At 38.6% G+C, this 27,953-nt stretch overlaps 1 protein-coding gene across 1 annotated transcript; it reads right to left on the bottom strand.

Moving 5' to 3' along the window:
• Window positions 1-59: 59 nt before the first annotated feature.
• On the bottom strand, window positions 60-27,311 carry VIRMA (vir like m6A methyltransferase associated). Its single transcript, XM_074815907.1, has 24 exons — window positions 27,230-27,311; window positions 24,357-24,472; window positions 24,026-24,112; window positions 23,573-23,621; window positions 22,817-22,985; window positions 21,769-21,891; window positions 20,944-21,228; window positions 19,076-20,228; window positions 17,286-17,777; window positions 16,397-16,551; window positions 14,890-14,972; window positions 14,351-14,444; window positions 13,671-14,215; window positions 12,853-13,088; window positions 11,842-12,094; window positions 9,905-10,122; window positions 8,526-8,658; window positions 7,775-7,927; window positions 5,745-5,905; window positions 5,408-5,504; window positions 4,198-4,364; window positions 3,701-4,032; window positions 2,700-2,843; window positions 60-2,247 (listed from the first exon to the last, which is right to left on the bottom strand). Exons 1-24 carry the CDS (start codon window positions 27,290-27,292, stop codon window positions 2,090-2,092), a joined length of 5,466 nt encoding a protein of 1,821 aa, XP_074672008.1. The 5' UTR covers window positions 27,293-27,311; the 3' UTR covers window positions 60-2,089.
• Between the last annotated feature and the right edge of the window lie 642 nt (window positions 27,312-27,953).

Raw genomic sequence — 27,953 nt, 5'->3', positions numbered from 1 at the left:
ATTACTTGCTACTTCAAGTAGACTATACTTCTATCTAATTTACAGAGCTCCCATACATCAAACAATTTAAGCAACCCTTTATTTCCTCCTAGTTTGAAAATTACTAGCGACATGCCATGTATTTTAAACTTTCAAGAACCAGTACTATTTACATATTTATTCCATGCTTGACACTTTTCATTTCAAATTCCCTGACAAAAAACAAATTACTCATATCCCTGCTAGTTTTCAACAAAGTTTCTAAAAAAATAAAACAACCTTAAACACATGGTCTAAAGGAGCTAGTCAGCTTAAAAATATTTATGCAGTGCTCCCTAAAAAAATAGCATTAGTACCTGTAACGCCTGTGAGAGCCCCACCCATTTTAGTCATTACAATTGCATTATTAGTAAAATTACATCTTACTGTTATTTCACCATTCAGAAAATTGTTTGGCTTCCAATCCAAATCTTTGTTCATGTTATTCTAAAGTGTTAAAATGCATACCTTTGTGAAGCAATACTGTTCCCTTTAACTGCACCCAGTCAATTAATAAAAGTTTACCACTTTCATAAGTTCTGTCAATTGACTTTGTGCAAACTAAACACCTCTTGAACAGTGGGACACTGTCCCAGTCTTCACACAGAGAAAGTACACATAACAGGGGCCTTCTGCACTTCAAATGAAAACCTACTTAATTTAGCCATGCAGTATAAAGCTTAAAAAAAAAATTCAATTTGAAGTATTATCATACTTTAGAAGCACTTAAACTAGGGTGTTAAAGTTTGAGTCTAGGCAGACAAGCTGTCCAAAGTTAAGATTACATAAAACAAGAACATTACAACTGGGCCTTATTTAAGTAGGCAAAGACCCCTTTATAGCACTTCTGTAATGTCAAGAGACCAAAGCGTAAGTGAAAATCAAGCTCAGCTAAGCGTGACAGTGGAGCCCATTTGTAAAAATTGTATATGGCCTTTAGAAAAAGCTTCCACTCCTCACCCCATCCAAAAATGCAATAAAAGGCTATTAGAATCAGCCAATTCTATGAAATCCCATGGAGCCCAATGGAATGCAAACACGTAAAAAGCTTACTTCAATCACTGAATTTAATATGAAAATAAATTTAGAGTTGAATGTAGTGGTGGCACTTCTTTATGAATTCCTACTACTTAAAAGTTTTTCTTTTCTCAAAGTACAGAAACAAAAATCTAACCCATCTATTCAAAGGGAAGGTTTAAGCATTACTGCTTGACTATGTGGCTGTTCAGTTTATACATCTGTCTCTATGCCTTCTCCTCAACTATGTAAGCCAGCAGAGAGGCAGGCAATTAACTCCAGGCTCTCCAAGGGTATGGGTATCTTGCCTTTCAACTTCAAAGCATACTCTGTTTTCCAGTGAAATAATTCTTGTGCTACTAATGCACAAGCTGGAGTTGTAAAGCAAATGCTAAAATGTTACTTTATTCACCCTGAAGTCAATGACAGATTTCCTACTAATTTTAACAGGTGTGGGATCTTATTTAAGTGTCTAATCCATTACCAAAGATGTACAACAAAACCTACATAAATTACATTTACATTTGTATTTTCACACATTAATTAATTTCAATCTTCTATTACTTGCTACTTCAACTGCTGTCAGATGGACCTCATTCATTAATAACTCAGACTGACTTAAAAAAAAAAGGGCTAATGACTCTAAACCTGAGAGAAAAAACTAAAATTGCCTTACATACATATATATTTATTTTTCTTGCAGTAATAAGTCACGCACAAAACACCTGTACCTTTCTTTTGGCACAATGAATATTTTAGAAGTCCTTCAAGCCTTAACTCAAAGAGGTTCTTTACTGAGTATTGTCTACCGAAGTCCACAAAAAAATTAAAACATTCTTTCAAAAGGAACAAAAAATTTACAATTGTACACAAAAAGTCTTGAATTTTATTGAAATTTCAAGTCTTGTATCAAACAAAAACTTCTCTTCAGACAAAAATATTCTCTTGGCGTCCTCCAGATACTAATAACTCTGAATTGGTCCTTTAGTGCCGCTGTTTTCTTTGCCATCTTCACACAAGTGCACATGGTTGGGCTGTTCCATTAGGTCTCATTTTATCGTGTGAAGGAACGTACATGACGACCTCTTCCACTGCCTCCACTAACAAACTTTCCTCTTGAGCCACCACTGCTACTACTATTAGCACTTGTCCAAGATGGTCCAATTCCTCCCCGGCCTCTGGAAGCACGATCGCGAGGACTCGGTCGGTAGCCTTAAAGCAAAGAAAAGTATACTCAGTTGGAAAAAAAAAAAAAAAAAAAAAAAGCCCTAGGCGTAGTAGCTGCTGTGAAAGCATAAGAAACAAAAACAAGATGAGACAAACAGGGTCTGTTTTCTCCTTTTAATTTTCACTTTTCTTTTAGGCAAGCATTTTTTGCTTTGATTTGCTCTATAATTACCATGTAGGTACGAAGACAACTGAATTGCAAAAATCTGAATGCAAAATTAAGATTCTGCGATCAAGTGTTCAATTCAGCAAGCTTTATGGATTGTTCGTATGAAAGCATGTATTTGACACAGTCTCAGTGACAACTGTTCATATATGCTTAAAACATTTGCTGAATTTCAAGGTGTCTGCAGCATCCTTGCATGGTTTCATTTGTAAAGCAAAAATGAAATTCAAGGAATTTTCTATAGTTCGATGCCCATATGAATACCATGTACCTGCTGAACTTAATGGTCTCAATGGTGGCAGTGGACCCCTGTTAAAATTGCTTTGACCACCTCTACTGTCATTGTAGGTTCCCCTGGGCGTACTCTGTGCACTCCAACTTGAGCCTCGAGCACCTTCACGACGACTGTAATTTCCTAGATAGGGAGAGAAAAACCCACGCGCTGTTGAGCAAATATCACTTTTTTTTTTCATTTCAGTCTTCACAGTACTCAGGGTGGTAAGCATTATATTTACATAATTCAAATAGATGAAGCTGCTCTGCATCAACATACCCTCCGTATTCTAACTCAAAGTCTACAAGTTACTGTATTATACACAGAATCAGGGGAGAACATCTATTTTTCAGACATGAACTCAAGTTTAAAAGAATTCACATTATCTACTGTATTAAGATACACTGCCATACTCTAAGGTTTTGTGGTAAAGTAAATCCTAGTATTTATAACTTTACTAAATGGAAGCATTTTCTGTTTATACTGTGCAAGGACTTGCCCTCATTATGGGATGGAAGGGAAAGGAATGCAATCTTGTCTATATATGAAAGAAACAGAACACACTGTAGCTAGAATCTCCAGGTTCATGGAAAATTGCATCTTATTCTTGTCAGGATCTTCCATCCTTTCATTCAAAAGCCTCTTTTAAACTCAGAGATGGATTGTGATGCTTGATTTCAGGAACTACCATATCACAAATGGTAGAGCATGCTTTTTTTTTTCCCCCTGACTGCATCTCTTAAAGCACTCCAATAGTTGCTGAAAGAAAACAGCTAACTCCTTTTGCAAGAGGGAGAGAGAGGCAACACAGGAACTTGCAGCCTTGTTTCAATTCCACAGCACTCAAGAGAACCTCTTCTAGTGCTAAACAATTTATTTCAACAACACTGCTTCAGCAACATCTCACAGTAGGGATGATTAACTGCTAGTAAATTGGGTTAGTGTTACTGAAGCATTTTTAGCATTCATTTACTCCAATTCTAATACAGGAAACATACCTTTTGAAGCAGGTGGTGTAAAGAACCTGTTCTGACTGTGAAAAGCTCCTCGTCCTCCACGATTCCCTGAGAACCCACCACGTGAAGAAATCTTCTGTGACACTTTTGGTGGCCTTTTGGCTGGTGGTATCCCATCTGGAGCAACCACTTCTTTGCTCTCTGCAGCAACAAAATCATCCACATGCATGGAGGGTGGCCTGCTCGTATTCTGTTTCCTCTGACGGAAGATATCATGTGGTCGAATTCCTTGTCCAAATCCTCCCCTGCCTCTTCCTCTTGGTGGTGGCACAACGTGAGCTCTCTTTGCAGGCTCTATGTACTCAGATTTTCCACTGTCATGACAAACCATAATGTATTTAGTTAATGTAAAAATGTGTTCATACTGAAGGTCACGCATTCTCCATATTGGAGATGCAATTTGAAAGGTATTTGACATTTTGAGAATATACAAGTCAGTGCTGAACACACTAACTGTTTACTCATTAAACTCATCTTACCTTGAAGTTATGAAGGTCTCATGCTTGTGCTTGCCAAGTTTGAACCCCTTTGTGGTTTTTGTGCGGCCAGGAGATGATGGTTCTGACAAAAATGACCTCTCCAATTCAGCTTGCAAGTCAAAGTCACTGCAGCCCTTCTCTGACAGTTCAATTAAGTCAACTTTTACCTGCAATGAGAGAGTTTAGTTTTATCACAAAAATCATTACTAGCATCTCTGAAGAAAACATGCTGTACCAGCATGGATGAGATTCAGTTAGGGTCCTTCTACCACAGTGAAAAAGCTCCATCCTCTACTGCAGTAGTGTGGCTCAAAACAAAAAGCAGCAGTAACAAAAAGCAGCAGAGCTGCAGCAAAATTGTCTTGATGGTTCCGAATCTCAACAAAGTCAAGGGCATAGCTTTCAAGTATGAACACCTGTCTTGTCACGAAATGACATACAGTGAGGCACTCTTTGGCTTAAGCTACAATCCTATAAATTTATTAATGCTGCTTTTATACAGGAATCGACAGTTTTGTTTTTCTTAAAGAAATTAAAACACAAGTATCTTTGCATGTAAATTAAAGAATTGAACTAGAAAGAATTAAAGCAATGAAGTTAATAGAAACTGATTATTTCTCACATAAGACACTGCCGATTGCTTAGTTTAAAAAAACAAAAGAATGTTATCGTATATTTTTCAAAATTACATTTAAAGTTTAGATTATAAAAATCAAGTTTCAAATACTGTGAAGAGTTTTTGTGCAAGTGGTTTCATTTACTACTGCCAGTTTTTTCACTTTTGTCACATCAGAGCAAAGACATAAAAAAAAAAAGTAATATCCAAAGAGCCTGATAGCTACTGCAATGACAGAAGACAAACAAGGAAAAGAAAATAATTCACATTCTTTGTCCATGTTTAACACAAACTGCTGAAAATCCCTAGCAGCAGTGCAAAAGCAGATTAGGACTGACACAACAAATGTTCCTCTAAAGGAGATGACTTCTGCATTAGAGCACTGTGGAAGGTGCCAATTTTGTGGCTGCCACTGAGTGAACCTGAAGGTATTTGGTAACAACTTTTAATGAATGCCAAGCCCTATATCAGGGTCAATTTACAAGGGTGAGCTCAGGAAAACAAACAGTTGGGCCATCTGAATTTCTGATACTACTAGCTCAGGTTAACAGTCATTTTTAAATCCACTTCAGCTATGTTAATGAAGCCTTTTACCATATCCAGATCAGTGTCTATTTCTTCAGCCTGAAAGGGTGAGAACCACATGGACTTCAGCTGGTCATCCATCACATCTGCCAACACATATGTAGTCCTGCAACAAAACAATGCCAAATGCCTATTTGGTTATGAATTACAACCAACTGCAAGCATACACAGCATTACTGAACCTGGGGTGAATGTTGCTGCCTTACCCTTGATACCTGCATGAAATTAAATATACTGGGACTAGTAGGTTAGTAGTGACAACAGTGCTGTTTAGATCCTGTTTGTAATATAATTATGCATAAATTATTGCATGCAGGTAGTATGCTCACACACTTAACAATTTTACCTGTTATTAAACAAGTTCTGAAGAGAGTCTGGTGCAGAAAGAATAGGCTCTACATCTTGGTCACTCAGCGGACAAGAATCACCCGCAGATTCCAACATCTGCCTCACTCCAACAATGTTGTCCAGTAAGGATTCAAGGCCATCATCTTCCTTAGAACGATCCTAAGTCAACACAGCAAAAGTCAGAATGTTTTCCTTTCCCGAAGAAGGAAAAATGCTTTTGATAATTAAAAAAAAAAAAAAAAGGAGGGGTACTACACAAAACAGTCTATCCATCCACAAATAGTGAAACTCAGACACCGAGTACATAAACAACAGCGGAGAGCTCCTCAGTCTACTATAAAACAAATCATGTCACCACACGCACGTTCTAATTCTCATTTCCAGTTGATGCAGTAACATCCATAACATAGTCCCAAAGAAGGCATCACCCAAGTTTTAGTTAACAAGCTAGAGCATTCCAACATCCTAAGTGTCTGCTATTTCTCCTTCAGCACAGCTGTAGCTTTTAATCTTTTTCCACAGATCTAGGCAGCCAGGGAAGGGACTGGAAAGGCATTTGTGACCAACAGGCTGTGGAGCAGCTGTTTATGGACTCTTCTAAATTAGTCATCTACTGCACGGCTGCCATCAATTATGTAGGATTAGATTTGAATATCAGAGCTAAGTTTGCAATTAGAATCACAGAAACATTGGTTGGACTGAATTCTGCATGTCCTCTAGTCCAATCCCCCCCTACTTGAAGCAGGACTATCATCAAAGCCAGATCAGGTCAGCCATAACTTTATCTAGCCGCATCTAAAAAAAGCACCAGTGACAGAGAGCCCACAGCCACTCTGTTCCAGTGCTGCACTACTTTCTCAGTGATTTCCCACCCCCGCTCCATGTCAACCTGAATCTCTGAGGCCACAGTTTGGAGCTATTGCCCCTTGTCTTATCACATGGAATTACAAAAAGAGTTTGATTCCACTACCTTTGTTACTATCCCCAAACAGCTGTTAAGTAGCTCTGACATAGCTCCTTAGCCCTCTTCACTACGCTAAGCAATCCCAGCTTCCCCCTGATCTTGCTACAGCACACATGCTCTAGGTCCCTGACCACCTTGGTAGAACCCTTTTCAGTTTCTCTACCTCTCTCTAAAACTGGCGAGAGGGCAAAGCTGGCCAAAGGTGAATGCAGCACACCACAGGAGAGCTCACCAGCACCCCAAGGAGGGAGACAATAAGGTCCCTTGATTTGCTGACCCTGCTCCTTCCCGGACAGCTCAGAACACAGTCTGCCTCATTTGTAGTGACCTTGCACTGTTGGCCCATATTCAGTCTAACATCCACCTTAATCACCTGGCCCTTTTCAGCCCAGACCACACCAAGGCATGGGGTTATACCGCTCTCACTGCAGAACTTTCCATTTTCCCTAACAAACAAGCTTTCTGCTAAATCAATCCTAAAAAGTTTATTGAGGCTGCCCTGGATTGAGGCTTTGCTGTTTGTCACATTAGACACTCCCCCAGCTTACTGCCATCCACAAATTCACTGAAGATGTAACCACCATTCAGCTCTCTGATGAAAACATCCAACATTATCAGCCCCAGTATTGACTCCTGGGTATTCCACTTGTTACTGGTCACCAGTAACATCAAGCCACTGCTAAGCAATGGTTCCCGTTGCCTTTTACATTAACAATCAACTTCAGCACTATCCAGTGCTCTTTATTGTATGCGTTCGCTGCCTTTCATCACAGTTAACTGCTTATGCTCTTATGGTGTGCAAATACTCACAGCACAAAGTGAACTCAACCTTACCTGAAACTTCTTAGCATTACCACAATACAAACAATGAAGTCAGAATCCATCCTGCATCCGAATAGGTGATTTTGAACATCAGTATTAAAACAATGGCAACAGCTATTACCAATTCCACAAGGTATGCCACAGAACTGCACACCCTTCTCATCAAAGACAGTCTATATTGTTTTAGAAACACATTCAGATACAAGACTGCAAAGTCAACTTAATTATTTAAATTCTTTTACCATAACATGTTTCTCTAGATCAAGCAGCAGGTTTTCTGGGGTTTCTTCTTTGTTCTGCAGTAGATGTTTTAACTCTGCAGTAGTTAGACCCAGCGTTCTGCCTGGATGAGATCCATCTGCTTCCATAAGGCTTCCATCATCTCCACAACATCCCTGAAATATTTGACAAGTGGGCAATAAGTACACGTAACTATTCATTATACTTCTGGACTGAAAACCCCTTAGAATCAAATATACATTAGAGAAAATCTAGCAAAACAAGAGTAATCTTGTAATTTAAAAATATACTACGCAAAATATTTTAACAAAGTACACTTCAGTCAGCAAGTTTAGATGCTGCATCAAGAAAAATGCAATCCATTCCTATATAAGCTGAGGTTTGTATCGCAGAATTAACAAATATTTTAGATTCCTTTCTATACTATATATCAATACAGCGACTCTAACAGGATGCCATGAATCTAAAACCTGGACACAACAGCATGCTATCCGCTTAGGAAATCAATATGAATCAATATGCTGTTCTTCCTACTGAAAAACCCTCTTATTTATTAAACATATATTCTGCCCAGCTTTCACAGATTTCATTAAAAACTAAAGATGGCACTAACACTACACATGGAAAAGCCTTACACAGCAATCTGCACAGTCAACTGCTTTCTGAAATAACTGTTCCTGAACATGTCTCACACTGTAGATTTCAGAGAAATGCAGCTGAGTTTGTCTAAGTATTCCATACATACTCACTTACCAGCGTATCAGAGTTTAGAATCTGTCGCATAAAATCCAAAAAAGAAGAGGCCAGTTCACCTGTGTCTTTGCTAAAACTAGTTATTACTCGTTTTAATACAGTGTACAGAGCACTGCTGTGTTTTCTTAGAGAGCTGTTTTCATAATGAAAAAGAGAGAAAATACTTTATTAGTTCATACATTGTGACCATTCCACTGTAACTTGTTATAAGAAAACAACATATATGCAAAATAGATTTGGTAAATTTTACAACTATCAAGTTGAGTTTTGATTACGAAGCTGGAGCTTCATTATTTTCTCTGTACTAAGCTGTTCTTCTCACCAGTGCTGTCTGCAGATATTTTAGACTGCACATCTACAGCTACAGGTACTACAGCAATACCTCTAAAACCCACAAGAAATTATATTTTCATCTTTGGCGGAAAAGGGATAGGAGTACAGAAATATTTGCTGGCACAAGGGCATTATGTATAAAAGCAAGATCATGCCTGATGTTACAATTTCCCTGCATCCATGATGCCTAAGTGCAGAAACAAACTGGAAAGGTAATCATCAACACAGAAATAGCAAGGCTGTGCACTAAAACTGACAGCTAGACGTACAGGATCATAGAAACAGCAGCATCTTTAACCTGCTTATTTTTCATTTGCAGGTTGTATAGCTTCTTGGAGTCTGAGCAGCACAGTTCTGTAGCACTGCTTAGAAGAGTGTTTTGAACAACCTTTTATTGACAAGGCTCCAGGTACTACCTTTTTCTCTTTAGGAACCTCACAACTTTCTTGCCTCTCTGCACCTTACCTTCAGTGGACAGGAACAGGTCCAAATACAAGGAATTAAGCATCAAAACAACACAATACTGTCCAATGCATGTATGTATTCTGTTCAAAAGGGAGTGGAGTCAACAGGAGTAGTTTAAAAAAAATTCTCATTTCACAGCCTTAATTGCCTGGAGGTCAGAACACTCTGGGGAAGTGCAAACTGAATCCCCTCAAAACAGAGGGAATGACATTGGGCTCTCCAATGTCCCAGACAAGAGCTCTAACTACTGAGTGACTCAAAAGGGAAGGACACGAGCATTCTATCTCATTCTAATCCTCCAGCCTTGGAATGGAGAAATGGAGGTACAAACCTTTTTTCAATGCTTTGTTTGTTTCTTGAAAGAAAGTGCTCCTGTGTGCATACTGCAGAAATGATTCAGAGATAAAAATCTCAAGTGAAGGAAGACCAAAATACTGAGTAAAACACTGAAGCCCCAAAGAGAAATGAAAGTTCGAGTGCCTTATCCTCAACACTTCCTACTACATGAGTAGGAAATTATTTCACACTGCAGAAGTTTTTAAATAATTTTAAACTCTCACCGATATCTTAAAATACCATACCTCTTTAAGTGATAGAAGCCATAGTCATGCTCTGTAAGGAACATCATTGTTCGGATACATGTCAGCAGACAACTGTAACTGCTCTCAGAATTAGTTAGTGTTTCCATCAGACAGTCACAAATTAAGGGCATCAGCTCTTTGCTTGGTAAGGAGTTGGAAAGCTGCTCTGATTCAGACACAGAGCCTTCTGATGAACTTGGTAAAATGAGTGCAATATCCTAGAAAAAAATTATTATTATACACGTAGTAAAAAATGCATTCTGTATACCAGCAATAAGTATAAATCATAGATTAGTTCAGAAGCACTAGGTTCTTTCACTACACCTTTATCATCTTATTCCAGTATTTCAGTTATTACTGACCAGTAAAATACTAATCCAGAGTATCCTTTTTAATTTGGTTCTGTTAAGGGTTACGAGCCAGTATTGATTTTTAAAAATATGAAAGCTTCAAAAGGCTGAAATGTGGTAACAGAGCCACGTCTAAAAGCCAGTCATTGGATAACACGCACAGAGTTTCTTGCCTAGGTAGTCAAACTGTCCCTTAATCTCAAAACATTCCTCAAAACGCAAGGAGCAGCTGGGATCACTTGGCTTGTTCAGCCTAGAGAAGAGAAGGCTGAGGGGTGACCTCACTGCAGTCTACAGCTTCCTCAAGGCAGGCAGCGGAGGGGGAAATGCTTTTAAGTTTTTGTTTTTCCTAAGACATTTTCTCTAACTCTTTAATCCTCTGAGTTGGGCTTTTTTGTGTTCTTTCAAAGTCTTTTACAAATTGCAGATCCCAGAACTGGACACACTATCAGGCTAACTTCTCCAGCAGCGGAGGGGGAGGTGCTGATCTCCTCTCTCTGATAGGACACAAGGAAATGGAATGAAGCTGCATCAGGGGAATTTCAGGTTGGACATTAGGAAAAGGTTCTTCACTGAGAGGGTGGTTGGTCACTGAACAGGCTCCCCAGGGAAGTGGTCACAGCACCAAGCCTGTCAAGAGTTCAGGGAGCATCTGGACAATGCTCTTAAGTCGTATGGTTTAGTTTTAGGTAGTCTGCAAGGAACAGGGAACTTGGACTCAATGATTCTTATGGGTCCATTCCAACTTGAGATATTCTATGATTCTGTGGTTTTATGAAAATTAAGAGGCTGCAGACACTAACTAGGAGGTTTAAGATCTACTGCCTCCTCCACATTTTGCATAAAATAAACGAACTGACTTGCATAATAAATTTGTATGGGCGAAGAGCTCTTGTTTATAAACAAATGGGTGATTAATTTCTACTGACCAACAATGCCCAAATGTCCTTTGCGTAAATGGGTAAGCACTAAAGCAAATAAACACATGCAACTAGTAAGGCAAATAATGACTTGAAAATCTATGCACCCCAGTAATGAGAAACTACTGGGACTAGTCTATGAGTCAGTTTTCAGATAACGTTTCTTACCTTGCTCTAGTAACGTATGTGGGGTTTTTTTAACGGTGGAGGTTTATGGTAGCGGCACATGATTTATATCTTTATATTTGAAATACATTTACAAGAGGTTTCAGTTAGACGAACTGAGAGATACATATTTATTCAACCAGGTAAGAGGTGAATAGTGACAACTCAAGTTTGCCAGTGGCCCACAGAGAGAAATGACACCGCTCTCTCAGCTGAGGGGACAGTCAGTCTTTGTGCCATTCAGTTTGTGGTCTCTAATGAGCTATCAAAATGGTGCACATAACGCAAAAGAGATAGCATAAAAGGAAAGTATTTACATTCAAGAGCAACAAGACACCAAGTCTCCCAAAGCAGCCAACCATACACATTTTTTCATTTTGTGTTTTAACAAAGTTGATTTTTTTTTTTCTTTTGGAAAAAAAGCAGGCACCTGAGAAACAACCTCATTTAGTTTGTCTCCTACAATTATCACCACATATTATGCCTTAAATATAGAAAATACCTGATCACAGAGGGACTGCAAAAGAGAAGTGACATATTCAGCACACTGTTGATGAGTGACATTGTCCCCAGCTGATCGCATCAAAGCCAAGAGCTCCTGAAAAACCTCTGCATACTTCTCATCGCCTTTAGTAGTTCCATTGATAAGATGCAAAATAGCCAATTTACAAGCTTTATGTGAAGCCAGGGCATCCAGTAAAGCAAGTAATCGAGTGGTCTGTCCAGTGTACTGTTTCTCTTTATCCTCTGTGTTGCTGAAAGGATATCAATGCATTTTGAAAAAGCTGTTTTAAGTGATCTAAAAAAACTATAAAAACAACTATTATAGGAGTCATATAATTCTGCATTTTTAAAAAACCCACCTAGTTTACATACTTAAACTTAGTTTCACTTACTTTTTGAAAACTGCTCAACTTTCACTAAATGACTTCTGGTTGCATCATAAATTAACTAATCCAATATGCATTTAACATACTATAGGGCATCTAATTGTATACGGAAAAATATGCTTTTATAAAAACAGTATCTAATTCTATGTGGATAAATACACTTTATAATAAACAGTACTCATTGGTTCAAAACGCACAAAATTTGTAGTATTCAACTTCTTCCAGCTTACAAACATCTACACATTCTCCTTTTAGCATGCAAATTCCACTGTAGCAAACTTTACTGGCCTGCTTTTCTTATTTGTATCAGACAGGTCCTTTAGAAGCACTTCACAAACAAGATAAGGCTTTATAGAGACAGCCTGAAGAAAATCTTCCTAAAATACTTACCATAAACATACAATGTGAAACTGTCTACATCAAAACTTAAAGGTATGAGATGGTTCCTTGGCAACATTAAGTTATCAGGACACAGTATATAGCACTGGACTGAGAATTCATTCAGTTCATAATGGGTAAGTAATATTTCTGAAAGTATCTTCCTCCTGCTAAATCTACTGCACAGAACCAAGGTGAATTTAAGAGTTCATTAAAGAAATCTTTGCAATAGAACACAAAGATACCTCTGCAGGTCTTCTACAATCAGATCCAATACAGTCCTCATAATAAGAAGAGCAGTAGGTGAAGCCAAGTCACACAACTGAACGCAAATACGTCTCAACATATGCTGAATAGGCTGGCAAGATGAACCGGAGAAAGATCGAACTATCTCTTGTATGAGTTTGGCCTGAACATGAAGATGCATACTCCACAGCTTCCTGGTGTTGAGTGCCACTGAAATATCATGTGGTTCAATTACCTGCAGGAACAGAAGGACAGGAGGTTTTTCCTTTCAACTTTTATCATAAAACCCAAATTCTATCAAAAGGTGTAAACAAAGACTAAGTACTAATACTGTCCTCATCAAAAACATGGAATGCCATTTTCATTATTATCACTGAATGACAGGGTAGAATTCCAGCAAATTAGGCATTCCTTTGGGAGCATCGGTTGTCACATACCTTCTATGTTTATTTATTAGAGACCACAAATTCAAGATCCATGCCAAAAGAAAGGAGAGCCTTAATATACCAAGAGTTTGGCATTCAGGGTTAAATTCAAAGGCTTCATAGTCAATCATTTAAGTAATAGAATGCGAGTCTGTATAATTTCGCAAGGGGAAAATGAACAACATATGACTGCCAATTTTAAAAGATGCTCCAAATAATAATAATTTTGTTTCTGATAAAGATGTATCTTCAAAGAATCTATATGAACACAAATGCTTTACAGAAACTTTAATTTATCCTTTCACATATCTGTTTTCCCCACAACTACGGAAATGGTGTAAGGGTTATACATATTTAAAATTCTTTAAAAACTAAATAAATCTAAATTATACCTGAGTTGTCTGCATGGGCAGTGGAAGAGGCAACAACTCTGAAAGCAGTATAAGTCCAGAGAAAAACCCTTCGGGAATTCTCAAAATTGAAGAGAGAACTTCCTTCAGCATTAAAGACCAAGTATTGTTCGCCAAAGTTTCTTCAGAAATGGTAAGTTTTTCATTAACACCTTGAGTAAAAGTCAGTAAGATATCAACAATGTCATTCTGAATTTTTTGTTCATCGCTATCTAAGCGGCCTGAGAGCGGAATAGAACACAGGAGCATGTGTAAAGAAACAAGTGCTGATGGAACACGCATGTCTTTGAATTCAAAAGATCCACCCCTCAGGAGTTCTGTTAGCATTGTTTTAAGGAGAGTAAGAGTACAGCGGGCCATAGAAATAGTAGTAACTCTGTGAAGTGTTGTGCCCATGTTGACATGGAGTCGCCAAGGCTGAATAAGTATGCTGTTCAGCTTCTGCAATACCCGGATGAAGGTGTCCATTCCCTCAGAAGAAAAGAGCTGAATAACTGCAAGGTTCCATTTAAGGTCTTTCTGTTGACCTGTATGGAAAAAAATAACATTTCTGTATGTCTAATTTCTCCTGGGCAATCACAGTTACACTTTACACATGTTTAAGTAGAAGACTTGGAAAACTAAGATTTCTATGTTAAGCAGTACAAATACATCAGCCATACCTTCTACCAGAGGCGGTGGACATGCAACATGACAAAGAACGCGAAGTGCAGTAGGAAGACCAACTCCATCTGGGGTCATCAAACTGTCAACATTCTTAAGGGGAAAAAAAAAGGAAAGAAGCTGTATTACAAGGAAGGACTTTAAAACAAGTATATCACTAGCTTAGTGTTCAAATTCTGTATTTGATTACAGTAAATCACAAAATTTAAATTCAATTATTCCACCTTTTGGAAAGCAGTCACAAATACAGCAGAAGCAAAAAAAGGAGGGTCAACATCTGCATTGTGATTTTATAGGGGGCTAAAAGGTTTTAACAGTTGGATCTTTGCATCACACAGTTAGCTGAGATTTTCTTTCAATAAATGAGTGCAAGAACTAGCCTAGATCATAAGCTTTAATAAAAACATCTATTTCAGATAATACTATATATTTTTTTATATCATATGGTAGTACATACCTAAGATAAAATATCAAACTACAAAAGATCTAAGCTTATAGAGCACAACTAAAAAATAGCACCTATCTGTATTTTACTAACCTGCTTGACATATTCAATGAGATTTGGAATACAATTTATTTCAAATCTAAGATTTTTCAAAGGTTCAAGCCACTTGCTGAGCTCTGGGAGGAAAAGAAAAAAAAAAAAAAGAGAGTTAATCAAGTAACTTGTCAGTGCATTTATGAACATAAAACTTTTTTTTAAAAAAAACGTACTTAATTTACAAAACAGACACTAAGGCCCAGCGTGAAATTTGTGAGGCATACATTGCAGCTGTAGCCAGCTGAAAAGCATCAAGAAAAACAAGACTTCAGAACAGGCAATACACCTCACGTACACAAAGTTTGACTCACGTCAACCCGAACACTCAAATCATTTTCAACTTATTATCTGTATTATTTGTAACCAAACATATTTTATAAAAGACACTAAGGGTCCCACTGTCAACTAAAGAAAGAGCCACGAAGAGCAAAGATCAAAGCACATTCCCCCTAACATACATAACAGGTTATTACAAACTGAATACAAATCTCCTATTAAATGCCCGAATGGAGCCAATCTCTGCACCAGTAACACATACTCACTTTGGAAATCCTTACAGATTAAGTATCTCTTTGTCCAGAATAACCTGAAAGTCCCAATTTTCTGGGACAAGAGATTTAAAGTTTTAAAACCCATTGTTCCTGAAAATATTTTAAGAGAATGTGAATGTTCAAGGTTGACTGGATATGAATTGACAACTACTCTCAGACTGATTTCATGATTTGGTTTAATAAATTAGCCCCACTTCTCATGAAACTATCTGATGATAAAGTGAGGAGCAAAGAAATAAGAGCATAGCAGAGGAGGGAATTAAACTAAAAATTTGAAGAATTCTGATTTCTCTGAGTGCATTTACGTTTTGTAAGAAATCATTGGTATGTCTACGTCAGTCAGTTAAGCAGTGCAGAGCACAACTCCGGACATCAGAGTTTCAATATTGAGGTGTCAGAATAGTCCCCAGAAGGCTTTTTCCAAATGACCTGGGCCTGATCTGTGAGTCAACATAAGCCAGGGAACACACCAAGACACAGTTTGGAGGTCAAAAGATTTAGTAACAGGGTAACACGGACTATTCCATGACAGTTGGCCTTGGTGCCAGGAAACAGTCCCAGGATTATTTTTCAGTATATGAAGACCCTATAAGGCTACATCACTAAAGGGAACAACAAAAATAAGTGTCAGCTCACTGACTAATTAGTCCATTTTTACTAAAATTTGCTCTCCTATTTTCAACACAGAAATAATTTCAAACTTCCTGTAGTTATCCAAAAATCATGGTAGTTAATATTACTTGAAAAATAATTTGGCTATAAAGAATTTCCTATTTACCTCTCATTAACAGAAAAAAAAATTACACATTATCTCAGTGACTCAACTAATCAGATGCAGCTGGAAAAAGAATTTCGTTATCCAAACCAGATGATAGTGAAGCACCAATTACCCACATATAAAAGGTTTCTTCTATACATTCAAACAATTCAGTTGATAATGACACATACTGTACCTTGCAATTTGGTGTTATTTTCGTCTGCTTTACAAAGCTTCAGCAAAGGCGCTGAGTGCTGTTCCAGCATTTGGACATCACTGGAGGATTGAACCACCAGCAAAACAAGGATGCAGGCATAATTATAAGCAACTGACTTCTTAGACTTTGAGTCTCTGAAATAACAATAAGGATTTTCTTTAGATCTCAGCTAATACAACTGGATATGTAGATTTTCATTCTCTGACCCCTAAAAATCTACATACAGAACTTTTACCTTCACCAAGGATGGCCCCATATAATTATCAACCAAAACACCACCACAATTTTCTCCTATGCTTTTTGAAGAGTGAAAGCTTTCTTTTACATCGACTCCGTATTTCAGCATCCACAAAAGAGGAGAGCTAGTCAAGCAGCATACAAATCATTTTCCGTAACTTGGTCTGTTTTACAGATGTTTTAAAAATACTGCTACCTAAAGTAGTAAAACTGCCTGTTCAGAGAAAATGACTTTAACCCTTATATGAACTTAAAGAGCTGAAAGATTCCCACCCCAGAGAAGTGTGCAGTGTCCAATTTCCCCAGTCAAATCTTTTTCTTGTTTTACAGACAAATTTTATGCTTGAATGAAAACTGCCTACTTACTGATTTTTTCATATAGACAAAAGTCTGACCTATATTACAACACCTTTGTGGATGACCTACACAGATTCTGGGTATTAAGTACTTGATTACAAACGACAGGCCTGATTTTCTGTTACATTCTTCTACTTAAAAGTTGGTTTGTTTTTAAATAAAAACATCATGATCTAAAAGGAAAGAAATATTTTAGATTTACTGATTTATTTATAAAATATAGATACTTTTAAAATGTAAAAACCTAAAGGATATAAATAAATGCATAAATTACCCTAAAGCTTCTTTGGAATAGTACTCCATTAAAGTAATAAGACTTTGGAGATTTTTCTCCAGACTGAATACATGAGCCACAGCAGATCTTCCCACAGGGTTAAAGGTAATCAAATAAAGGTTGTGAAGTGTTCCCAGCAGATCTGAATGGTCAGTCTCCTCACTGGCTGTACACCGCTGAAAGTGGCAGAATAATTCTGAAATGCACTGTAACGTCTGTGTTGAATGCAGGAGCCACAGGGCAAAAGTATCCTCATTGGCACCATCTGATTGGAGACCTTCCTCTTGATCTGGATCAGAAAACTGACATAGTGCTCTAATCAACAAGTTCGTTGCTTCGTACTCAGAAATAAAGAAAAGAAGACCCTTCTGTGACTGTGCCAGGAAACGCAGTATATCTCGTATAGCCTGAAGCACGCCTGGATGTGCACCTGTCACTGGAATAGACAGTAGCAAAGTAACGCATTCCAAGAAATGGTGACTATGAAGATATCTGGAAAAAAAAAAAAAAAAGCAATGAACAGGAAACTAATCAGTATTACAATCATCTGTCAACACTCCATAACAACATTATATGACACTACATGCATCTTAGCCTCAGTACTTATTGCTCTGTGGACTATAAGAAATAATAACTAATTCCGTAGTACAAAATTTTAATCTTACAAAATGCTATAGCATTTACCAGAAATAAATCCCTAAAGTTCTGATCTCCAAAAAAAAAAAAACCAAACAACAAACAAACCAAAAAAACCTCACCAAAACCACCTTTAAACTGAAAGAGGGCAGACTTAGATTAGATATAAGGAAGAAATTCTTTCCTGTGAGGTAGGTGAGACACTGGCACAGGTTGCCCAGAGAAGCTGTGGCTGCCCCCTCCCTGGCAGTGTTCAAGGCCAGGTTGGACGGGGCTTTGAGCAACCTGGTCTAGTGGAAGGTGTCCCTGCCCGTGGCAGGGGGGTGGGGTTGGAACTAGATGATCTTTAAGGTCCTTTCCAACCCAAACCATTCTATGGTTATCTACAAACAAAATAACACTTTATATTTTATTGAATTTGCTGTATCTGAATCATCATCAATGCTGCATTAAACGTTCTAAGTGTGCTGAGAAATCAATCATTACAGCGTATGTAAGAGGTGATTTGAAGACTCTTTGCATGTAGATACTTATATTTAGCCATGACGTACACCACTACTGCCAAAGAAACATGTTGGCATTTACTTTCTAGACAGAAACTTGCTAACGGAGAAAAAACCCATGGGATCCTTTAAATGGCTGAAGGCAGGCAAGCCTCAGCTCTTCTGCTGTGCTGTGAAACAGCGAGCTACGTTGACACAACTGCACAACTTCTAACCAGGGCTGGCTTGTATCTTGCCAACCCGGCATACAGACAGAGATATTCCAGACTTTTTTATCCATACGCACAGACGTGTTCCAAGATGACAAAGGGAAAACACTCTAGATCTATAACAATTTCCAAATATGCACTTGTACAACACCTAGCACAACCGGCCAGGATCTATGAATGCAACTGAAGTGCTAGCAGAGCACCCGTAATAACAAGAGGTTAACTTCTTGCTATATGCATGCTAGGTCAATTGAAAGCCAACAGAATAACAGGTACATTAGCTATCAAACTCTCTCAAACTTCATAAGCACAACCCAGAACCCTCCAATAAAGTACAAAGTGAAGCATCTAGAAAAGTGTTAGTCAGCAAGGTCATCCCTAAAAAAATCTCTATCAAGCTGGAGGAAATACGCTCTAGAAAGTGAACTTGCAACTGCCATACCTGAACAGGACAGGGTAAGGATCATCCCTTTCTGGAGGGCCTGTAATGCGTGCCATGGTCGGGAAAGATTTCACAGGTGGCTGAATCATTGTATGAGGAGCAGTTTCCATCAAATGGAAGATTTCTTCAAGAAGACTAACAAGTTTTTCCATCTCTCCTTCACTTATATTAGAAGATTCCAAAAGATGATCCATGTCCATAGGAGCCTCCACATCGTTCTCGTATTCTTGACTGGTCCTTTCAAGTCCTGCCAAGTCCTGGTCCTGTTCTGGCTCCGTGTGATTAGGAAGAGAAGGAGTGTTCTCTGCTAACTGATCAACCACCTTTTTAATATCTGACAGAATCTCATAGAAGTGACATTTCTGGAGAATTGCAGAACCAGCAGTAACTACTCTCACAGTCTGATCTAACAGTATGAGTTCCAGGAGTTTCTGATAACCACTTTTTTCATGTACATCTACGCCACCCCTTAGAAACATTTCCATTCCCTCAGTCATACTAATAACACTGTCCAGAGCTTTAAAAGCATTAAGTTTAAGGGAGGATGATACATGATCTGCAAACAACAGTTCAAATAACACATTAATAACTCCTGCCTGCAAGAGTGCCGTTATTCCTTGAGTCCCACATTCTCCTAATGACGATACCAATTTTGTCCCAGCTTTGAGTTGTCGGACATTCAAAGCAATGGGCTGCTTGAGAGCTACCTGAAGGTTTAAAGCTTGCAGGGTCCAGTCTACTAGTTGGGTAATATAGTCTTGCTTTGTGTCTTTCACCTGCAGGTAGCTCAATCCTTTTACTATTAAACTCGGAACTTCTTCCAATGCAGTGACCCACTTTGCACCCCTCTCCTCTTGATATAATTCCAACAGTTCAGTTAATTTCACCGAGGCTTCCACCACCCCTGAATTTTCTTTTTCTGGGTCTTGGTCCTTTATTTTACCAACTTCATTTTCAAATACCGTCTTGTAAGGGCAGCTGAAGTATAAAAGAGGTCCAAGCTCCCTTTCAAAAGGTTCGTATGTCACAGGAGGCACAGATGCCAGATCCTCAGGAGTATATTCAATATCAAAGCTTGGATACTTAAATGTTTCACGTTCCAGATCAGCAATTCCATCTTCATCACTTGAAATCTGCTCATATCCATCATCTCCTAAAAACAAAAAGATTCAGTTATGAAATAAAATCAATTATGAACGCAAATCTGCTCAAAATAAAAAAGTAATAATTTAATACAAATATTACTGGTTAAAGAACAACCATACACTTACATACAGAAAGCTTTCTCTCTTCAGATATAAGTGAAAGCTCCAGTTGATAGATTTTTATTGTAATAACAGAGACATGTAAAAGAACATATAAAGCTAGAAGTTGAACTAGGGTACAAATAAGTATTACAAGAACATCGTCTAATTTTCTTCCTATGACTGCATCTATCATAAAACTTCTAGCCTGAAATTTTGCACAGGTGTGCATGGGAACTTTAAGTAACATAAGAAAATGACTACTGACATTATTACATAAACAACTTTATTTGATTTTTAATTAAGAAATAATTTCTTTCACTGCTTTCCTATGCTTGTCAACAAAACAGATAACAAGACTGAATGTTCATTCTGACTTATAAAAGCTGTATCTATTTTCCTCTATTTATAGAAAGTGACAGGAAGATTTACTATAAAGGAATAAATATTCCACAGCAAAATACTGTTCTCGAGAGATGTCAGAACCATAAATAAGGCAGGCAATGGTACAGTGACCAAGGGAAAAAGATCCAGTTCTCTTCACACCTAGTCACCATAATGGTAATGCCATCAAAATTTCATAAAACTGACTTTCATTCCTTAACTTTTTACAACTTCACTTACCTTCACCTTCTTCCTCCTCTTCACCCTCCTCTTCATCTTCATCTTCCTCCTCCTCTTCCTCTTCCTCATCAGCAATACTCTCTACTGTATGCCCATCATCATCATCCTCATCCTCCTCCTCCTCAACATCCACATCATCTTCATCTTCTCCTTCTTCTGGTTGATCTTCCTCCACTTCTCCATCATCAGAATACTGGCTTTCTTGATGAATGGATGTTCGATCAGGAGAAATGGGTTCAAAGTAATCCTCCCTATGGTCCACATCATCTTCTTTTTCCCCAACCACTAAAAACATATACAAAATTTAAGAAATGAGAGTACTTCTCTGAAATCCAATGCTCAATAATAGGTTTTAGAATTTTGTATTACACATAGTGGAGATACAGAAAAAGTATCTTAAAGAAAATCTTCAGCTGATTTGACTGAACACAAGCAACAATCACTCAGTTCAGTAAGATTATAAAGAAACATGTAAAGCGTTCTTGGCACTTTTAACCCATATGGAGACCAGAGAACTTGGCAGACTCTGCAGAAGTATGGAGGGGAAGGGCAATGAATACTGGAGTCAACAGAACATTTATATAAAATATAAGCAGCATGTTCAAGCAATGTATTGGTCAACCGATACTCTCAAATCTACTAACTTTTAAACTGATACAATTTAACATAGCCAACAGATTTTCTTTCAAATCCCTTTCCTAAAACTCAATCTGTCCAGCAAGTGAAACAGCAGACAGGCAACCTCACATTGGGCAGCAATACAGAATTCTGCCTCCATGAAGTGGTGAAGCGCAGCAGATAAAATACAGTCTGTTCTCATTCTACCTGACACTGGCATAGGTTCATCCTCATCATCATCAGGAGGGGGAGGGCCTGGAGGTGTCCTTGGTCCCCTAGGTTGTGGTCTTGGAGGGCTGCCATTGAACTGGTCTTCTTTCTCTCCATCAACTATGTTTATTGTGAAAATAAAAACTTGCATTTAATGCAATCACGGGAATAGAAGCAGGAAATTTTAGTTTTTCAGTGCTACTTTTGACTAAAGAACACCTAATTTCCCAGCTGTCATTTAATCTGTATTCTGCATCTGCAGTGTATGAGGCAGTTTTCTGAAGTCACTTTTGATGTAAACAAGAACTACATCAATAAGCAAGCTTATTAACACCACTGATGTTTTTTTGATATAATACTGGGTTAAAATTAACATAGGTAATGGCCATTTTTGGCTTTGACACTAGCAATATTCTAACTCTACCAATAATATCTGAGTTACTTTTAAAAGTTTACAATTTAATCACCTGTTTTTATAGTTTACAACTGCTTTTTACTACACTGAGTATTCAAATTTTGCAGCCCAATAGCTGTACCTTGAACAAGACAGTTCTAATTTTAAATCTAAAACCAAAATTGAAGCAGAAACTTGATCGTGAATTCTATTCATGGCCACTCTAACACCAGTGGAAAGCAAACACTATTCTGTAATGTACTTCACATACAAGTCACAAAAGAAAAGTTAATTATGACTATGAAATTTTCTTATGATTTTAATACTATTCCAATCACTTTTTTTGAGATCTCAATCATCTAAATTTTAATGAGTTCACACAAATCAAACTGCACTTTGACCATCATAAGTAATTAGCAATAGATCAAATAACCCACTCTCAGAAAAAGCACTAGACAAGAATCCACTTAGAATCATCCAACATAAATCTGAAAGAAAATACAAAACTAAAGGAGAAAGACATAAAACTAGAAAAATAAAGCCACTGAAATCTAAAATGTGAAAGAATTGTGGGTTTTTTTTTCAGATGGGATACTATGATGTTGATTTTAAAAAATAATTTAAAAATCTATGTCTTCTCACAACGCTTACCATGTTTCGGGTTTCTTTTCAAACCAGGCTGTTGCTGGGGAGGTGGTGGTGGAGGCGGGGGTGGAGGAGGTGACTCTCTCTCATGACTTATTACCCTGTCAACTGAGCCATATATTGCCAAAGTCAGACAGTTGTACCACCCTCTTAGAACCAATCCATCTGTGTTGACCTGTTTTTTTTAAAAAGAAAAAGCACTTAAAACTAACACAAGACAACTTCAGAAAAGTTATTTTAATATCACTGTATCAGTATCTGCATAAAAGATACCCAAAATTAAAATATCTCTTTACCCCACATTTTGAAAACTGAGAAAACTTTAAATATATCAATCATTACAACAAATAAATAATCTTTCCCTAAAAGCATTCAATTCCTTGCAATATATGGCCTAATCAACTACAGCCTATTAATGAAAAAAAACATTACTGTGGGTCACACAAACACTGATTTGAATGAAATAAATCCAAACAGAACTGAAAATGAGGTGCTTAGCTTTGGCCTGCAGCCACAATGTTCTGATTCATAGCTCTGTTGGTAATCTCCATAGTAACTGCCAAGCAATCAAATCTTCTACAAGTCATGCCATTGTAGATGCAGACTCTAAAGTAATGAATATCTGAACTACAGGCAAGTTTTAGAATAAGATCTTATACAAAAAATGCTTTACACAGTGCTAAAGCACCACACACAAGCATATTTATACCTAAATGACAGACATGTAGAAAAGAAGAGGAGGTTTAAATCACATTGCATTACCTTTGCATTGGGTCTGAAAATAATTGAAGTGTTTTCATCATATTCGAGGCTGTTAAATAAAATATACAAAGTTATTTTTCCATTAATATAAAGCATGTTCACAAAAATTAAGCAGAGCAGTACTAAACACATAAGCCAATAATAAAACATTGAACAAATACATGTTCTTAAAAACAAGAGTGTGAAATCACTTATTTCTAGAAAATATTTTTCATTAACATATATGGGCTCTGTAAGTTTAAAAATAACAGAATCTTCTCTTCTTTTAAGCATGATCCTCTGTCCTCCCACACAGACTGGAGGAAAAGGGCGAGAAAACAAACTAGCAAAAACCAGACCAAACATGAAGAACATGGGAGATACAGATTGTCTATCACGCATTTTCTACTATAAAAAATTCTCAGGAAGAAAAGGTAGATGATGAAGTCACGCACAAATCCTGAAAGTACTTACCTCCCCAGCCTATCAAAAACAGGGGCACTTGGCTTGCTGACATTGTTGAAAAACAAGTCTAGTTGAAATGTATGTGGGGATGTCTCTCTGGAAACAGAACAAAAGTAAAAATTAAACCCTTTGATCTCCTTATCAGAGTAAGTAGGACTAACAAGGGAAAAAACCCTTTAAATTATACTATTTAAATAATTCCCCAAAATAATTACAAGTTCAGCAGATACATAAATGCATTTTACCTTTTTATATAGAAGGTTCTATTGAGATATACAAGTTTGAGAAAAAAATAACAGGAAGGTTTTCCTGAATCAGACACCAAGTATCTTTCACTTACCCATAAGCCCTATTGTCAGGCAAACTTGTGTGAGCCCGCACTCCTGGAGGAATGACACGTACTTCATTTACGTAAACCACACATGGAAAACGAACTACATCTATATTGGTACTTTGCTACAAAAAAAAAAAAAGAAAGTCTAAGAATTGTAAAATGGAAACAACATAATGTACTCAATATTCTTTATTAACCAAATTAAGGTTGCAATCCTAATAATTATAAAATTCAATTACGTAAAATGTTAAACACTATTAAACTAAAAAGATTTTTTTTCTTCTGCCACTTTTATATATTTAACACTTTTTCATACAAAGTGTTACTGGTTTGTTTACATCATTAGTTCCCTTTATTTTCAAGAATCTTTTAAACAGCAACAACTTTTACTCTAACAAAGTATGTTGGTAAGGGCGAAAACTGGAACTTAAATTACTAAAGAAAAACTGAGTATATAATTCCCTTTTAATAAAACATATCAAATTTATAACTAAAGAGAAAAGAAAATGCGCGCTTTAATTTTAAACACTAACAAACGTTGTATTTCAAATGTACTATTAGAAATAATAAAGATACTATGTTTTGCTAGACCTGTACAAAAATTCCATATGATGTTTATTTCTCCAATTTTGCAGTAACATCTGAAAACCTTTTGCAAATAACATTACTGTTTACAACACAGAAATAGCAGGTATAAAGAAATGTTATGTTTCAGCACTCCTGAAAGATGTTTGAGCAAACTAGGAAGTAATCATAAAGTCGGTGACTTCCCATGTAGCAGCCACTACATTAATGCTGAAAGTCTCCTCTCACTAAACTCACTATGTTAGTTCTTATTATATTTATACATCATCTCTATCATGTATAGACTCACAAAACAGTACACATATATCAACTATATGTCCAACTCTAAGCATATAAACACTTTCTCAAACAGCTCAGAATCACATTTCTCACTGAATGTTTCCAACTCACAAACTGAATGAGCAGACTGCTAGGAAAAAAAACCACCTGATCTAAGTGTCTACCAACATAACTAAAAAATTAAAAAGAAAAACCAAATTGATCTGCAGTCAAAAGTTATATAACTTTCACCACAATCAGAAAGCAAATGAAACCCCAAAATTACCAGCATAAGGCAAGAAAGTACTAAGATTTTAGAAAGCTAATAAATAAATAGTCACTAGCAAAGAATAAGTGTGTGCTTTTGGGCACATATCAGTGTTATTAAATAAGAAATCTATACACGCATCCTTTTGCACACAAATACATCTCGCCCTAAGGGCTGACGCATTACAAGCAGGTTGGTAGAACAAAAGAAACCCCACTATGACAGTGAGCACAGCTTTATTAACAGGGATGGGGTGACTGTAGCCTGTGAGGAGTGAGGGCTGTGGAAGCTCTTTGCTTTGCCTTTAACAAAGGTATACGTGTCACGTGCTGCTGAGGAGGCTGCGTATCCGGGCATCCAGCAGCACTGCCCAAAGACAGACAAATTCCTGCTTAAGTGATATAGGATTATGCCCTGACAGCCACGAACCAACATCATCAGGATGGCAAGCAAATTCCATCCACCTTCCTTCCAAAACATTCAAAAAAATAACCACATCAGAACAGCTCAAAACATGCTAAAGTTAGCTAAGCCAAATAAATAATTTTATTAGCAAACTCAGCAGGACTTGTCAAGAACTGCAAGTTCCAAGGCAAGATTCATGATCCATTTAGCTGAAGAATAAGCATAACATAAAGAAAGCTTTTCTACATGTAAAACACATTTTGTTTTTTTCTTTAATAAAGATTCAAAATGGTTCAGGTTTGAAAAATGTCACTTACAAAAATGAAAGTGACAGAAAACATTATACACAATTAAAAATGTTCAATAAGAGAACACACTGTCCTGGAGGGGAACAGAAGTGGCTAGTGTTTCCTACCCAGGGGAACAGCAGGGGCTAGCGTTTCCTGCCACTACTGTCTTAAACAGCAGAATTAAAAACACTTTTGGGTCTCCCTGATCCTGGCAACTACGAAGGACTCCAGAATAATTTCTCATGTGTTTTTAATTGCAACATCAGCTCAAAATACTTCATTTTCTTTCCCTAATGCCTGTCTATGGACATAGTTGAGATATTCTGTGATTCTGTAACATCTTTCTCACATTACACTACACTTTTCATTTTCCCCCTGATGGTCCCCTTCTTCCCTCCTGAACAGCACAATAGGCTGAGCCCTGGGCAAACCTGCTGCAACACAAGCAGCTTCAAGGATGCTCAGGATCCCAACAGCCTTGAAGAGGAATATTTGCACAATCTCCCACTGCGAAACCAAGTCTGAAATACTCATTTTGCTCACGATGCACGTAGATTGTATAGATTTAAGTGAACATCTCGCATACACACAAATACTCCTCCTCATTAGCTATAGAAAAGAATTAGATATCTCACCAGGTACGGCTCTCTCTGTGACTTCCTCCCTTATGGACTTCTTAAATCGGTTTTACCCTCTTTGCTTCCCGCTAGCCTCTCCTCCTCAATACCTCTAAATCTTCCTTTCTTTCCCACCACGGTACGGTCCCCTGACAGCAGCCGCCCGGGCGGGGTCCGGCGCCGCAGCCCGAGCGAGGCGTCAGGGGCAAGGAGGGGAGAAGGCGGAGATCCCCCCTCAGCGGGCACCTGGCCAGGGGCTGCTCCCTCCTGCCCGGCCACCCGCTGAAGCGAGGGCCGCCGCCGGGGCCTACCCCAGCCACGCTCGCCCCAGCGGCGCTCCGCGCCCCGCAGCCGCCGCGGCCCGGGGAAGCCCTAGCGCGGGTAGGAGGGCGCCAGCAGCAGCAGGGAAGAAGGAAGAGGAGCAGCGCGGCGGCCCCAACACCCCCGCCACGTTACCTCCGCGCTCTGGTGCTTGAATGTGTCTAAAAACAGCAGCTCGGTTGCAGTGTCCACCGCCATCTTGGCTCGGCCGAGGGGAAGGGCTTCCGGGCGGCAGCGCGAGCGCTTCCGGGCCGCCGCCGTGCCCGAGCGGGCGGGGCTGCGGCGCGCGGCGGGCGCCAACAGTTGCCCCCCAGCGCGGAACCCGCCGCCCTCAGCGCTGTGCGGGGCGGCTGAGGGGCAGCAGAGCGGGGGCAGCCGGCGGCCGCCGCCTCCCGTGCGGGGCTCCTGGCGGGCGGGGCCTCAGACCTGCTGCCCCCCGGCTCGAGAGGGGTGCGGGGTCACCCGTGGCGCTGCCAACTGTACTGGACTAAAGGCTCGGGGAAGGAGAGCGGGGAAGCCGGGCGGGCTTCCCCCTCCCTCAGCGACGGCTGCCCGCCGGAGGCAGCTGAGGTCAGCGGCGGGAACGGGGTGGCTGCCGCTGCACTCCTGCCTGCAGGTTGAGCCTGTGAGCAGGGGGGTGGTGCCCCGGCTCTCCAGGGACACAGCTCGGTGTGCGTCGCCGTGAATTTGTCTGGGCGCCACTGCAGTCTGCTCCAAGCCTCGCTTGTACTTGGTTTCACAAGATTTAGCTCTGGCTCAACACTGACTAAATTCACTCCTGCTTGAGAAATCTCCTTTGTAGCCTTTCTGTATTTTGAACTAACCCTTTGCAGATGTAAGAAATGGTCACTTCTTTCAA

The sequence above is a fragment of the Strix aluco genome, chromosome 1, assembly GCF_031877795.1.
Source record: "Strix aluco isolate bStrAlu1 chromosome 1, bStrAlu1.hap1, whole genome shotgun sequence".
Taxonomy (NCBI): Eukaryota; Metazoa; Chordata; class Aves; order Strigiformes; family Strigidae; genus Strix; species Strix aluco.
The sequence above is the reverse complement of the archived record's forward strand: the minus strand, read 5'-3'. Positions and strand labels throughout refer to the sequence as shown.

Coding starts and splice junctions, on each gene's coding strand:
- VIRMA (XM_074815907.1), bottom strand. CDS start 27,292: ATGGCGGTGGACACTGCAACCGAGCTGCTGTTTTTAGACACATTCAAG. Junction 14,445..14,889: donor TCATTGAATATGTCAAGCAG/GTTAGTAAAATA, acceptor TTTCCCCTTAAG/AATGTTGACAGTTTGATGAC. Junction 12,095..12,852: donor ATTGTAGAAGACCTGCAGAG/GTATCTTTGTGT, acceptor ATATCCTTTCAG/CAACACAGAGGATAAAGAGA.